Source organism: Diabrotica virgifera, chromosome 5 (assembly GCF_917563875.1).
Source record: "Diabrotica virgifera virgifera chromosome 5, PGI_DIABVI_V3a".
Classification (NCBI taxonomy): Eukaryota; Metazoa; Arthropoda; class Insecta; order Coleoptera; family Chrysomelidae; genus Diabrotica; species Diabrotica virgifera.
Window position 1 is genome coordinate 114,407,263 of NC_065447.1, and position 17,482 is coordinate 114,424,744.

The 17,482-nt window shown below is 34.0% G+C and overlaps 1 protein-coding gene across 1 annotated transcript in view; it reads right to left on the reverse strand.

The window, feature by feature from the left end:
* Positions 1-17,482, reverse strand: part of LOC126885102 (dynein axonemal heavy chain 12) — a 660,248-nt gene that overhangs the window by 164,098 nt on the left and 478,668 nt on the right. The window contains exon 24 of the mRNA XM_050651529.1: positions 16,236-16,462. Within this exon, the coding sequence (XP_050507486.1) occupies positions 16,236-16,462 (227 nt within the window). The remainder of the gene's footprint in view (positions 1-16,235; positions 16,463-17,482) is intronic.

The window sequence follows — 17,482 nt, forward strand, 5'->3', positions numbered from 1 at the left end:
CTTTCCATTTTGTTATTTTCCATATATTTTTTATTTAGCTTAATGCCTCGACAACTAATAAGTCTGGATCCCGCGTATGAAAAAAAAATTGATTAATAGCAAGCTGAAAATTTGTTAATAGCTTAAGGGTGTCTAGTCGGATAAACTTCGATATATGGGAACACTGGAACAGGGGCAGTTTTAATTGTGAAACAGGTTAAAAATTTGGAACGGCCACACCACGAAAACGGAACATTTATTTTGTCCGACAGAACAGACTTAAACTCTCCGAACAGAGATTAAACTCTCATGCAAAAATCAGACTGCTATTTATCACCTGTCATAATTCCTGTCATTTGACATATTCTACATGTTCCACTCATTAAAACGCCTATTTGGTGATAAATAGCAGTCTGATTTTTGCATGAGAGTTTAATCTCTGTTCGAAGAGTTTAAGTCTGTTCTGTCGGACAAAATAAATGTGCCGTTTTCGTGGTGTCTCCGTTCCAAATTTTTAACCTGTTCCACAATTAAAACTGCCCCTGTTCCAGTGTTCCCATATATCAAAGTTTATCCGACTAGACACTCTTAAGCTATTAACAAATTTTCAGCTTGCTATTAATCAACTTTTTTTTCATACGCGGGATCCAGACCTATAATGGACCTTGGCATTTTTTATAAATTTTATAAAATATATTTATATTATTTTGATTTTTTAATTTTAATCAACCTATTCTAGGTACACCACTGGTAACGTCACTTTGACGTAAAAGGTGCGTTTAAACGAGGTAAAATTAAAAAAAATCGTCTCCTAGATACGTAATTCTGTAAACTATTCAATGATCCTAACTGTACCTTTAACTGTGGCTATGCTTGACTTAAGGTGATACAGTAGCGATCAACAGGTAGCAAAAACGCGTTCCAAGATTGCGGATGTAATTTTGAATATTTTTTCGAGATATTTGGCACACGTATTCGTAATATTTATTTATTTATTTTTTTATTTATTTAGTACCCAAATAACAGTACTGGACCAATTACAATCTGGGTTAGTGTATTAAGCGTATTAGTAAATTTACCGTTTACAGATCATAAACATAACAACAAAACAGTATAAAATACATAAACGCCGTTTATATGTAAGTGTGTGAAAAAACTCAAAATGAGAAAAACACACTCACATACGAACAACGACGAACAAAAACTTATAAAGTAATTAAAGAAAAACAGAAAATACATAGTATGTAAAACAATTAAATACAAAAATACAGAATAAATATATAATATAACAGCAAGATGCTAAAAAGTGACTGGTTGCAACCTAATATCGTTAGCAGTATTCTTAATGATGCGTAAATTAGAATTGAAGATATCAAAGAGATCACAGTTCGCATTGTAGTGAGCTTGCATTTGTACTAGAGGTGACTGCACCAAAATATTTGATCTGGCTCTGTTAACATAAAACGTTTGTGAAGTACGAGAAGCAACACGTGGTACGTGGAGATTAAGAAGTTGCAATAACTCAGGAGTATTTACTTGATTGTTAATAATTTTAAATAAAAAGCATAAAGATTGAGTTATTCTACGACGCTGAAGACTTTGCATCTTAAATTTATCGAGAAGTAGCTCTTCAGAAAATCCCCTAGCAGGATAAATGCCAGTGGATTTAAAGTGCATACTTTTTAAAAACCGCCTCTGTACTGATTCCAAAACAGTTGTGTGATTTTGATAAATTGGAGACCAAACTATCGATGCATAATCGAGTTTGGGGAGAACAAGAGATGAATATAAAAATTTGCAAGTGTCAATATCGGTAAGTTCTTTCGCATTTCGTAAAATGAAACCTAGAGTACTAAACGCACCCGCAACGATATTAGTGATGTGTGGAACAAATGATAGTCTGCAGTCAAATATGACCCCCAGGTCCTTAACAGAGCTGGGGCGACAAATGGAAGTATTATGTATATGATAATCGTAATGTGTTGGAGAAGGGCTTTTAGAAAAAGACATAACATTACATTTAGACGCATTTAGCTGCAAACAATTAGTGTCACACCATATACTGATTTTATTTAAATTTTCTTGAAGTCTAATGCAATCGGAGGGTGACTTAATTTCAAAAAATAATTTTAAATCGTCCGCCTAAATTAGTGAATGAACATCTAGGTCATCAACAATATCATTAACGAATATCACAAACAGTAGCGGCCCTACAATTGAACCTTGAGGTACTCCGGATAACTGAGGAAAAGGGGTTGATTTAAAACCTCTAATTTGTGTATATTGCCATCGATCTGTAAAATAAGAGTTAAATAATTGTAACAGCGTAGGTGTGATTGAAATAGAACTGAGCTTATTCAGTAGAATTTTATGACTTAAGCGGTCAAAAGCTTTGGAAAAGTCAGTGTATATGACGTCGACTTGAGCATTTCTGTCTAATGCTTCACACAGGAATTAAGTGATATTAACAAGATTTGTTAAAGTAGATTTACCACTGATAAATCCGTGCTGTTGGGGAACTATGAATGGTGAAATGTGGGTGTAAAGGTGTTTATTTATACATATCTCGAAAATTTTACTAAAGTTGGATATGATAGCAATAGGCCTATAGTTTTGGATAGAAGTTCGATTTTCTTTCTTAAACACAGGGACAATTTTAGAAACTTTCCATTGTGTGGGAAAGACCGAACTGGATAATATGCAGTTAAATAAAGTACACAGAGGAGTTGAAAATACGTGGGCACAATATTTTATGAGAAATGCAGGAATATTATCTGGTCCCATCGTCATGTTCGGCTTAATCTTCCTTATGGCCTGTTCAATTTCAGATTTTGTAAAAGCGGGAATGTGCAATTGTTCGGCAATATATGTATTTAATTTGGGAGTGATATGGTCGGGAGGAGAAATATCGGTGTATGACTTTGAAAAGAAATCGGCAAATGATGAGGCAATATCCTGTGAAGTCTCTAGCTTTATATTATTATACGACATAGTTTCAGGAATAGAACAATTTGTTGTTATATAATAATAGAATAATATAATAAAGAATGGCGGTACAGAGCCCAATTTGAAAAATATATTAATATGTGGAAATTACTCTGTAATTAAATACAATATTAAAAAAAACGAACCTGTACCGCCATTAAGAAGAACAAAGAAATATACTTTCTTTAAATAAACTTTTTTATCCGATGCCTAGATTTTGTGTCATTTTGGAACTACTAAATTTTTTTATTTCATGAGTAGTTCCAAAATGACACAAAATCTAGGCATCGGATAAAAAAGTTTATTTGAAGAAAGTGTATTTTTTTGTTCTTCTCAATGGCGGTACAGGCTCGTTTTTTTAATATTGTATTTAATTACAGAGTAATTTCCACATATTAATATATTTTTTAAATTGCGCTCTGTACCGCCATTCTTTATTATATTACGAATACGTCTGCCAAATATCTCAAAAAAATATTCAAAATTACAGCCGCAATCTTGGAACGCGTTTTCGCTACCTGTTGATCGCTACTGTTTCCTCTTAAATAAAATAATAATTAGATATAAAAAATTACAAATTTTAGTAAAGTACCCCGCACAAACCTTATGGAAACTAGGTCCCAGTGGATTTAGTTCATACTTTAGGGAAATAAAAAAAAAATTAAAAACCTTATTTTGTAACAGGTATATGTATTTAAAATCTCTAAAAAGGGCTGTATCACAAAACGTTTTCGGAATAAATATTCTATCATCAGTGTTATCACAGGTTTACATGCTTTGAGCCACCAAAATGTATGGGTAAAAACCCTTAAATTGATTTTAAACAGTTCCCAGATAGCACAAGTACGTTTTATGGACATCCAATGGACGTACATCTGTGTACATTGGAACGTCCAATGGACGTCCCGCTAAGGTACAATGGACATCCGATGGACGTCCAACGAACGTCCAGAGTTCACAAAATTGGACGTCCATAGAACGTCCGCTACAAACGTACAGTGTACGTTGTTGAAGCTTTCAATGTACATTTTATGTAAATTCAATGTACGTCTTATGGACATTTTTGTAGGGCACTTTTCAGAAAGCAATCTAGTGTCCATAATTTTTTGAATACATACATAGCAAAAAGCCTTTAGGTATAGGAAATAGTTCCTATAATACTAAACTTATACTTTAAAATATTACACAAAATACCTTTTTTATTTCTCTTTATTATAACTTTATTATGTATACTTTATTATAGGAACTTCATTAATGTACGACTGCACTTGCACGATAAACAATAAACACAAAGATATCACAGGATGTATTATATTGTATGTAATAACTTAATAAAGACAAAATTCAGATAACGGCGCCCTATGATGCATGCACATTAAAAGAGGTATATTTCTGTTCTGTTCCTTCCAAACATTTCTTAGAAAGTACGGTTGTATATTGCAAGCGGGTTTGCCATTCTGTGAATTATCATAAATAAATCCTCCTTCAGTATTCCACAACAATTAACAGCGATAATCCCCTAAAAGTACCTGCCTAGTACTACCTTTTACGACCGATAGCGTGAAGAGCGACAACGTAGTCAAGAAGATTCTCATTTAGTTTGGCGGGAAATTTAACAATTTAACAAGTTACAAAATGCACAATTATGATTTAAATTGACAGTGTCTAATTATTGTAAGTTCTATAATTACCGATGCGCGATGTAGCTCCGTTATTCTGAAAAAGTTTACCATCGTTTTATAATCATCTAATATTATATAGGTTTAATTAAAATAATTTTAGTGGTTTAGTGTTTTAATTTGATGATGAAAAAATATGTGATTACATTTATTAGAAGCTTCTTGTATTCTACTAATAATATTGCTTTGATTAAAACAAGAAGCTATATATAATTACTCATAATAATAGTCGCATTTTGTGTAAAATCTCCATGGACTACAAATGGATGTCCAATGTACGTTAAAAGCAAACGTCCAATGGACATCGCGTAATGGACGTACATAGTACGTCCGGTTTTGGTCCATGGACGTTTGGACTTTAAATGTACGTTATATGGACGTCCATCGGACATTGTGTGCTATATGGGTTGGGGTTACATTATATTATCTGATTTTGAAAGATGTTTAAAATATTTCCAGATTAACCCCTGGCATCACATGACATCAACCATATTGGTTGATGTCATGGCAATAAAATCAGATAATATAATGTAACCCCAACTGTTTAAAATCAATTTAAGGGTTTTTACCCGTACATATTGGTGGCTTAAAGCATGTAAACCTGTGATAATACTGATGATGGAATATTGATTCCGAAAACGTTTTGTGATACAGCCCTTTTTAGGGATTTTAAATACATATACCTTTTACAAAATAAGGTTTTTATTTTTTGTGATTTATGGTATACAGCCAGTACAGGAATTTTTTTCCTGGTGATATTTTTAGGAAAATACTCTTTTTGAAGCATTGTGATGAAAAGTGCTCATGGGCACAACTCGATCGTATGGAGGATTTTCAAGATATAGAGGCACAAACTCGGAAAATTATAAGATTTACTAGGTATTCCAATTCCCTGAGTTACTGGCTATCTGGCATCATGTAGAAGTTTGGATCAAAGAAAAGTAATAGTAGTGTAGGATTTTTTCCTGGCTATTCAATGGAGATCTTTAATTTTACCTTGACCTTCAACGGACGTCATCTTCTAGAGTTTCGACATTAAATTGATATAAACACATTACCGGCATTTAATTGATGCAAATGAATTACTGGAGGGACTTTTGAGGCCGCTAAACCATATGCCATATCTGGTGGCATATGAGGTCTCATATGCCACCAGAACCGACTCCCGGAGCCCCTGGTTTCCAAGGTCAATGATAGGGGCTCCTGGCGTTTCGAGGGTCTTCGGTTCTACATTAATGCAAACGGATTAGTTGTAGGTATTTGGGGTTGCTGAACACGAATACGAGATCAGCACAGACACAGGAGCATCTGTTGCCGAAGACCTGTTATCTTCTGGAGTTTCGGAGGATTCAAATCGATTACTCTTAGGTTTTTGGGGTTGCTGAACATACATTCACTATCAGATCCGACCCATGAATCTCACTGTGCCTACTAGGCCAGGGTAATAAGACAAAAATATACCCTGTTCGTGACACTTCAGCAGCCAGGGTACTGAAGCGTTTTTTCGACAAGTAATACCTATAGGAACAAATTGTAACTATTTCCTGCGTAGGATCTGGCGGCCATTTTTATTTATAAACAATTAATTTCAAAAATGGCATTTTTCCCTTTTTTTTCAAATCAACGAAAAACAGTGAAACTTATAATTTTTTTAGTACAAATATCTTCGAGATTATGGAAAAAGCTTTAAAATGACGTATTACAAAGTTTGATATACTCATTTATTGTTAATATAATTACGAAAAAAGGTCGGAATTGCAAAAAAATATTTTCTCAATAACTGTTGTAAAAATTATTGTACAGCTTTGAAATTTTTGTGAAATGAGGGTTCTTTGGTGCTTAATATGTGATAAAAATTTCAAAGCGATTCATTCAATTGTTTAAATTTTATTCAAATTGTTTATCCCAGAGAGCATTTTTTTTGCAATAACATAAGTCAGAAAAAAATGACGTTAGAACCTTTCCACAGGTGTCAAATGGAAGAGCATGAGCTATATTTTCAACTTGGTTTAGAGAAAACGAATAAAAGATGCATTTATTAGTAATAAATAATTATGCAAAAGTAGGTAAATCTTTCCTTATAAATTTTTGAAAAACTTTTTCCAAAAAAATTAACTTTTTTTACCCTGTTTTAAGTGCACAACTACCAAGTAATGTTATTTATATCATAATTGATTAAAAATTGTAATAAATATATATAATTTCTCCTTTTTTTTTCCGCACTCTTGCTTGTGCTTCTTTGTATAAAACCTTATCGGAATCTTTCTGTGTACTCATATATTTCCGGTACTTTTCTCTCTTATCGTCTATTTCGGTGGCTATTTCTAAGTCCCACCAGTATGGTTTATTTCTTATGTTGTCTTTGTACTTCCCCAATGAGGCATTGGGGGAGTACAAAGACAACATAAAAAATAAACCATACTGGTGGAACTTAGAAATAGCCACCGAAATAGACGATAAGAGAGAAAAGTACCGGAAATATATGAGTACACAGAAAGATTCCGATAAGGTTTTATACAAAGAAGCACAAGCAAGAGTGCGGAAAAAAATCACACAGAAGAAAAACGAAACGTGGACAAACAAATGCAATCAACTTAACGCCTATATAGGGGGGACAAGAAACACAGAGAGCTGGAAATTCCTTAAAACGTTGAGAACAGATACCAAAAGGGATATAATAACACCGATTACTCTGGAAAAGTGGGATGGCTATTTCAAGCAGTTACTAGTAGAAAATAGAGAAGATTTTATTAAAAACGAAGATCACGAAAGTTTCAATGTAATTGTCAGTGGCTCACCGATTCGGTTAAGACTGGAAGAAGTACGAAATGCATGCAAATCCCTAAAAAATAGAAAAGGGTCAGGGCCTGGCCACATAGCACCAGAACTGCTCAAATACGGTAGCAACACCCTGTATGAATACCTAAGAGATCTATTTAATAGATGTATGAATGGCGAAGTCATACCAAAAGAATGGCAATTGTCTGTAATTTCTACAATACACAAGAAAGGCAGTAAAAATATATGCGATAATTACCGGGGAATATCTGTCACAAGCACCATCAGCAGAGTTTACGGAAAAATTATCAAAAATAAAATAGAAGAAGAATACAAGGACTTAGAGGCCGAAGAGCAAGCCGGTTTCCGCGCTGGCAGATCCACCACTGACCACCTATATTGTGTAACACAGTTAATAGACAAACAAATAGCCTACAATCAAGAACTGCATTTAGTGTACATAGACTTAAAAAAAGCATACGATACTGTACCACAAAGTAAACTTTGGGAAGCCCTCGAAAAAACTAACATCAGCCTGAACCTCATTAAAGCTGTAAAAAATCTATACCAACATAATATAACAAAAGTTAAGCTAGGCAAGGAAATCTCGTCAGGATTTGAAGTGAATAAGGGTCTTAAACAGGGCTGCTGTCTATCGCCGACACTATTTAAAATATATTTAAAGCAAGTTTTGAAATCCTGGAAAAGGAAATGTAAGAATATGGGTATACCGCTAAATGATGATAACATGCTATACACTCTATGTTTTGCGGATGATCAGATTCTTATGGCCCAGGATTATCACGATATTGAATATATGACCCGAAAAATCATAGAAGAGTACCGGAACTGGGGTTTAGAAGTGAATACCAAGAAAACGGAATATATGTGCGTTGGAGGTATACAGCAGGATCTAGCGTTGGAAAATGAAATAACTATTAATCACTGTCAGGAATATAAATACTTGGGTCTTACAATTACACAAGATGGAACGTTGGACAAGAATATCCAAGAAAGGTGCACACAAGGAAGGAAAGCTATCGCATTATTGAACAAAATCCTATGGGACCAAAGTATCTCCAAAGAAAATAAACGTAACATCTATAACAGCATTGTTAAGAGCATTATAACATACAGCAGCGAAGTTTGGCCACTTAAAGAAAAATCCGAAAATATGCTCAGAACAACTGAAATGGACTTCTGGAGAAGATCTGCTGGTATATCAAGAATACAAAAATCAGAAATACAAGAATATTGGAGATAATGGATGTAAAGCATACAATAATGGACGATATAAAAACAAAGCAACTAAGATGGTTTGGCCACGTACAACGTATGGAAGAAGACAGATTACCCAAGCAAGTGCTACGATGGGCACCAAAAGGACGGCGGAAGAGAGGAAGACCTAGGAAAAGCTGGATAGAAGGAATCCATAGGGAAATCGGAGAAAGAGGCTTGAACGAAGACATGTGCTACGATCGAGAGAAATGGCGATTGGGAATCGGAAGACGTCGTAGAACGTTATAAACCGATTATATATATATATATATATATATATATATATATATATACATGACGAACAACATATAATCAACTATAATGAAACAAAGATCCTTGCAATGGAAAATAACCTCAACAAAAGACTCTTCCTTGAGATGGCATTTATCACCCAAACTGATTACTTGATAAATAAGAAATCAGATGTCGAGCATCTGAGTGAGATTTACGCTTATTTACTAAATCTGGAAAAACAACATAAATTAACACACATCCTAAATAAATAACTAACATAACATAAAATATAATAATAAATTTCAAAACTAAGAGACAACCGGTATAGTAAACTTCAATTAAATAAGCCTCTGTGACATTAGTGACATGGAACTAATTATTTTCTCACATAAAATAGCAACATTCGATATTTGATATTCTGGTACTTAACCTTAATGACAGTCGATTAACAAACGTTTTTGTTTTGATTTTAAAGTGTATTGTGTTCGTCCTTTTATTATTGTGATAGTAAATTATACAATATTTATAATAATTCAATGGATATAGTACCAACTAAAGCTGTAACCCACACGGTCTCATACTGCAAAGTACTTGATGTTGAAGATCATTGCCACTAACCTCAATCAAGTAAGACATAATTAACAAAGAAATTGTATTATAAAAAAAAATGTACCATGTTTAAATATTTGTAGCTCTCATCTGATGATGACAATGAAAATTGTCGAAATATAATGATTTGTTGAACAGAGTATCACTTGGCTTTCAATCAGCTGCATACCCAATAACTTCAACCCCTTCTTATATATATATATATATATATATATATATATATATATATATATATATATATAATTTCTTATATAACAAAATAAAAAGTTTATAATGAAAGATTTACGATACTTTTGCATAGTTATTTATTACTAATAAATGCACTTTTTCTTCGCTTTTTTTAAACCAAGTTGAAAATATAGCTCATGCTCTTTCATTTGACATCTGTGAAATGGTTCTAACGTCATTTTTTTCTGACTTATGTTATTGCCAAAAAAATGCTCTCTGGGATAAACAATTTGAATAAAATTTAAACAATTGAACGAATCGCTTTGAAATTTTTATCACATATTAAGCACCAAAGAACCCTTATATAACAAAAATTTCAAAGCTGTACACTAATTTTTACAATAGATATTGCGAAATTAATTTTTTTGCAATGCCGACCTTTTTTCGCAATTATATTAACAATAAATGAGTATATCGAACTTTGTAATACGTCATTTTAAAGCTTTTTCCATAATCTCAAAGATATTTGTACTAAAAAAACCATGTTTCACTGTTTTCCATTGATTTGAAAAAAAAGGGAAAATGCAATTTTTTGACACTTAATTGTTTATAAATAAAAATAGCCGCCAGATCCTACGCAGGAAATAGTTACAATTTGCTCTTATAGGTATTACCTGTCGAAAAAACGCTTCAGTACCCTGGCTGCTCGAGTGTCATGGAAAAAACCTTATTACCCTGGACTATACGGCCCGTCATCTTCTGGAATTTCGAAGGTTTTAGGCATTAAATTGATAAAAACGGATTACTTATGGCTTTTTGGGGTCGCTGAATGCTAATACGCCATCAGATCCGACCAACGGAGCACCTGGTGCCTAAGTTTATTCATCTTCTTTAGGTGCGAGAGTTTTCGGTATTAAATTGATACGAATGGATTACTCATGGCTTTTTGGAGTTGCTGAATACCAATACGCCATCAGAAGGAATCTACGTCAAAAGGACGCGGAAAAAAGGACGCGCGACAAAAGGACGCGGAAAAAAGGACGCGCGACAAAAAGACGCCTATGAAATAAGGACGCGCGACAAAAGGACGCGTATCAAAAATGTAAATGCAGCATGGATATTTATGTACTTATGTAATAGAAGAACTTAAATTCTACCGAAATCTCCCAGTTCCTTATTATATTACAGCAATAATTAGGATTTACTTTCTTCCAAGAAGGTTATAGTAAATCTTGACTCGGTCGTTTACTCGATATACAACAATAACGAGGGTATAATACATCGGGCAGACTGCAAGTGCGCGCAGCGGTCAGGGAAAGGAGGAAGACCTAACCCTTCGGTCCTAACTTAACTTTCGGGTATTAGAGTGAGAGAGGTATTTGACCACAGGTCCATTTTTGGTACGCGTCCTTTTGTCGCGCGTCCTTATTTCCTAGGCTTCTTTTTGTCACGCGTCCTTTTGTCCGCGTCCTTTTGTCGCGCGTCCTTTTTTCCGCGTCCTTTTGACGGTACACCCATCAGAATACACCGGAGCACCTATCGCCTAAGGCATGTCATCTTCTGGAGTTTCGAGAGTTTTCGGTACTAAATTGATGCAAGCGGATTGGTTCACACCGAGTACTCGGAGGTTTTCTGAGTTGCTGTTCAAAAAAAGCGTACAAATTGGTGAAATTTATTTTTTTGTACATTTGTAGATTTTTATTAAAATAACTATGTTGTGCTATTCAATTGTTTTAATTATTTATAAATATAAACTTTTATTTTAAGTTCGATTTACTATATTCTATTTTGATAGTGTTATTCATCATGGTCACTAGATACTCCAGAGTCTTTTATCTAAGTCATATTCGTGTTCAGCAATCCCAAAAACACAAGAGTAATCCGCTTGCATCAATTTAGTACCAAAAACTCTCGAAACCCCAGAAGATGACGTGCCTTAGGCACTAGGTACTCCGGTGTCTCTTCTGATGGCATATTTGTGTTCAGCAGCCCCAAAAACCCATGAGTTATACCCATCTGCATCAATTTAATGTTGAAACCTGTCGAAACTCCAGAAGAAGACCTGCCTTAGGCACCAGGTGCTCCTTGGGTCGGATCGCGTATTCATGTTCAGCAGCCCCAAAAACCTGTGAGTAATCCGTTTACATTAATTTAGTACCGAAAGCTCTCGAATCTCTAAAACATGACGTGCCTTAGACACCAGGTACTCCGATGTCTGTTCTGATGGGGTATTCGTGTTCTGCAAATCCAAAAACCTAGGAGTAATCCGTTTGCATCAATGTAGTACCAAAGGCCCTCGAAACTCCAGGAACCCCTTTCATTGACCTTGGAAACCAGGGGCTTCGGGAGTAGGTTCTGGCGGCATATTCGTGTTTAGCGACCTCAAGAAACCCTCCAGTAATTCATGTGCATTAATTAAATGCCGAAAACCATCGAAACTGTAGAAGATGACGTCCCTTGTAGTGGCTCTGGCCACGACGTGCTCCGGAGGTCAATTCTGATAGAATATTCGTGTTTAGCGATCCCAAAAACCCATGAGTAACCTGTTTATATCAATTTAATGCCGAAAACCCTCGATACTCTAGAAGATGACGTCCGTTAAAGATCAAGGTTAAAGTAAAGGTAGCCATTGGATAGCAAGAAAAAAATCCTAGTCTACTATTACTTTTCTTTGATCCAAACTTCTACATGTTGCCAGATAACCAGTAACTCAGGGAATTGGAATACCCAGTAAATCTTATAATTTTCCAAGTTTGTGCCTCTATATCTTGAAAATCCTCCATACGATCGAGTTTTGCCCAAGAGAACTTTTCGTCACAATGCTTCAAAGGGTATTTTCCCAAACTATAAACTAAATCCACTGGGACCTAATTTCCGTAAGGTTTGTGCGGGGTACTTTGGGAAAGTATCATAAATACAAATATCAATCTTGAAAAGTATTTAAATACCAAGTATTTAACACGTTGACGGACAGGACGTCTATAGACGTCTAACTTCCATTGATGTAATGTGACACAACGTCTATAGACGTTGAATGTTTTCCTATTTTACTTTGGAAAATACATATACAGGGTGAGGCAAATAAAGGGCCAATTATAAATATCTAGAGAACTAAAGGCAACAGAATCATGAAAATTGGAATAAAGGGGTTTTGAAGGATGGTCTATTAAATGAAAATATTTTCATCTCTTTGCAACTTCCGGTTATACCGGAAGTTGCTTATAACTTCGTTTTTTTAAATGGGACACCCTGTATATTTTTACATTTTTGGATTCTCTTCGATGTCTTCTTTTTTAAAATATGAGGTTTTGTAATATTATACAGGGAATTTTTAAAGATAATTACGTTTTTTTATTAATTTCGTAGCAAAATTAACACCCTGTAGAATTGTAGTAGTTTGACATCTAAAACTCTACCTACATTCAAATGCTTTTTAATATACTTTACTATTGTTAAGAATCATTAGTATAGCTAAATTTTTAATTTTAGTATACAGGGTTGGTCGAAACTTGGAATGAGTATTTTCTGAGTTTTCTTAAATGGAACACCCTGTATTTTAGTATTGTAATAAAATGATATTTTATGGTACTTTTTTATTTCTTAAGCAATCCCTATACCTAACTGCTTTAATTTGTGCTTAATTGTTAATCGCACCAACAATCTTAACTAAGTAGGTATTTCGATAGCTAAACCATTATTGGTAATTTTAAGGACCAGTCTGGATTAATATGTATTTATTTCTGAAAAATTATTTGGGATTGAGTATATTCACGGCCAACCTAATAAAATTTTACGTATTTTTTGTTGCAATTAATGTTTAGCTTGAATCACCAATAACTCACAAATTAAAGCAGTTAGGTATAGGGAATGCTTAAAAAATAAACAAGTACTATAAAATATCATTTCACTACAATACAAAAATATAGGGTGTTCTATTTAAGAAAACTCAGAAAACACTCATTCCGAGTTTCGACCAACCCTGTAAACTAAAATTAAAAATTTAGCTATACTAATGATTCTTAACAATAGTAGAGTATATTAAAAATCATTTGAAGGTAAGTAGAGTTTTAGATGTCAAACTACTACAATTCTACAGGGTGTGAATATTGCTACGAAATTAATAAAAAAACGTAATTATCTTTTAAAATACCCTGTATAATATTACAAAACCTTATATTTTAAGAAAGAAGACATAGAAGAGAATCCAAAAATGTAAAAATATACAGGGTGTCCCATTTAAAAAAACGAAGTTATAAGCAACTTCCGGTATAACCGGAAGTTGCAAAGAGATGAAAATATTTCCATTTAATAGATCATCCTTCAAAACCCTTTTATTCCAATTTTCATGATTCTGTTGCCTTTAGTTCTCGAGATATTTCTATTAGGCCAGTTATCTGCCTCACCCTATATAGTGTCACAACACTTGCTTATAAATTTGACGCAATGTCCGTCAACGTGTTAAATACTAAAAATATACCCAAGTTCTTGGGTAAATTTTCTTCTTAATCACTCACCCTTTTTGCATATTTCATATTTTTAACTTGGTATCAGAGCTAATGGACCATGTTTCAAAATTTAAATACTTATTTTTTTAAATACTTTAAACTTTAGAGCATTTAAATACCAAGTACTTATTTATAATTATATGTATAGTATTTAAATACTTAGCATTTAAATACTCTAAAGTCTAAAGTTTTAAATACTTACAAAAATGTATTTAAATTTTGAAATACTGCCCATCAGCTCTGATACCAAGTTAAAAGTATGAAATGTGGCAAAAGGGTTGAATGATTAAGAAAAAAATTACCCAAAACCTTTCCAAAATTTTAATAAAATTTGTGATTTTTTTTATATCTAATCGTTGTTTTATTTTAGTCAAGCATATAGCCACATATCACTCTTTATAGTAATAAATGGTAATAACTTTTCAGTTTCATTTTTAAATACATCTACAAAAAAGGGACTACATAATTGATTTATTTATGCCTTACAATGTGAATTTTTAAAGTGGTTAATACAGCAAAACTTTATTATTCATATGCCCATTTCGCCGACTCAAGTTCATATAGGCGACCCAAATTACACGACACAAAGTAGTGGGTCAGCCGCTAGACATAAGTGTAAATAGTTGGGTCAGATGATCCCTCTCTTTAACCCTGACCCCAAGGAGATGGAGGGACTGTAGTGGTCGACGTGATGTAAGGTATTATCCGTCTCCAAAGATCTCTGTCTCTTGTCATTTCTTTTAACTGATGCATAGGTATTTTGCATATTCCTGTAATTTGATCCATCCATCTTGTTGGGGGGTCTTCCTAGTGATCTTGGGCCTTTCACATTTTCTTGTATAATGAATCTTTCCATGTTTTCTGTGTCTGCTGCCATAACATGTCCAAAGTAGTTTAATTGTTGAAGATCGACTTTACTGGAGACTGGAGAGTCGTTGGCTAACTTTTAGCTCTTTTAAAATTGAATTATTTGTCCTACGGACGGTCAAAGGAATTCGGAGCATTCGTTTCCAACAGAACATTTCAGTAACGTCAGTCATTCTTTTTTCCGACTGTCTCAGGGTCCAAGATTTCACCAGGTCCTAGGTCAAACGATATGTTGGGTGTAAATACTACTTCATATTCAAGGCAACTCAGGGCTTAAGCTTAATGATATCCCGGTAGGTCGAATTAACCCTTCTTTTCTCCCCCTTCCCTCTCCTTTGCTATTCATACATTACTTTATGTCTACTCCCATGTTTATATCCCCCTCTGTTTCATTTTGGCTCTAACATTTACATTGTACGGTAGCTACTACAAACAATGAGATGTGTCTTTTTCTATACCGCTGTGGTTTTGTAGTTGCAATTTTCAGTCTAAAAATAATTTATATTTGCACTCAATATAAGAGTATGGATTTCGCAGAACTAGATATTTCCTTACTTTGGGTTACTTAAGCCTGCTCCTACTTTATTATAAACTCCTTCAATGAAACCATCTTAGGCAGCCAATGCACAACCAGATCATCACCGTTGCCCATAATCTTCGACCATCCTATGTTTAACAGGCACAGTGATGTTTTTTAGTTTATTTTCTATTAAATCCACGACACGACACTTCTTAAAGCATTCTAACTACCCTAGACAGTGATAAATCAATCTGTTTCTGGTGCCTTTTCCATCATCAGTCATTATTCTTTATTAGCGTCCATAACATATGGACATGACATATTTTTAAGATCTAGCGGTGCAATACAGCACAGCCATACCCCGCCAAGGTTTTGTTTCTTTCATGTTATTCTGTTTCATTGACGATCGTTCGACAGTTGACGTCGCACTGACACATATCAGTACTTTTCCCTACAGGATTTTTGTAGTATCAAGAAAGAAAAATACACTACATATACAATGACAAAATTGTTATAAGGTTTTTTTTTCAAAATCCTTTATCGACTTGGAATATGTTAGTATAAATACTAATATTTTTAGCTATGATTTTTTGGTCACAATTTAAACATAATAATATATGCAATTCTAACTACCTCTTCCAAAATGGGCATGGCTTCTGCGAGATCCGCTTCACATTCAAGTTTTAAAGCTTGAGCTTGAGCAGCTTGCTTGTTAGCTACTTTTTCATCTTGTTTTACTATTGCTGAAGCCTTTTCGACAGTTATACTTTCGAGTTCTATCTGAGCTAGCATCTCGGATGCTGCTTTATTCATCGCCTCCAGTTGAGGTTGTAGAGCTGCTAAGGAATCTTGCATTTCACCTAAAATTTAAAGTAGTGTAAAATTGTATATTGAAAGTTAAAAGATAAATAACAGCTGTTGAAAAATAAAAAAAAATGTTATGTTTATTGCACTTGTATTAATCAATCATAAAAATACCTATAAAATACCTGTGGTTGCGATGGCAGTCTGAGCTTGAATAATGAAGAAGCTCTGAATTAGGTAGAGATCACAGAACTTCGTAGATTAAAGATTTATAGGGAAACGGCCTCAATTCCAATACATCCAGTGCCGGTTTATCCACTGGGCGCTTGGGGCGGGCGCCCAGGGGCCCGTTCCTTTTAATTATAAAAACATAAAGACGCTAAATAATCTACATATTCTCCGAAAAAAATCTCATACGCAGATACGCCAATACACTGCAAAAGCCTATGTTCTATTGTTTCATCTTTTTACGCCTATACACAGTGGCTTAGCCTAGCCCCACAGGGGCCCCGTGTCAGTGTTTGTGGCGGGGCCCATTTCCAAAAACTATAGAAAGTTGTCAGATTTAGCCAGGTCTCGAATTGTATCCAAAATAATCGCATAAACGGAGTTTTTTAGTTTCTAATAATTTCATTTTGAATTATGGGGCTTAAATAATAATTTATCTCACTCTTCGGCTTTAAAATAATTTCTTTTAAAATAGGAGGAACAAAATAAGTTTTTTTAAAATAGTTAAACGAAAGACAAAAATAGATATACCGACATAAATCTAATTTATAGATAATAGTCCAGGGCCCATCTGTTTTGAGATGGACGTTGAGAGGTGACTCAAATTTTTTTGCAGAAATTGCTTGAAAATAACTCAAATAATAATATTTGAGTTATCCTCACTCTCAAAAAGGTCCGGAACATTGTTTAAATAATCAAAATGTCAAAAAATGAAGGAAAAATTCGATTTTTTTATTGGTTTTTTGATTATAACTTTAAAAGTATTCATTTCCGAGAAAAGATGTACTAACATAAAAGTTGCGTAATTAAATTTCCTAGAATATAGAATTGGCTAAAAATTTAAAAAA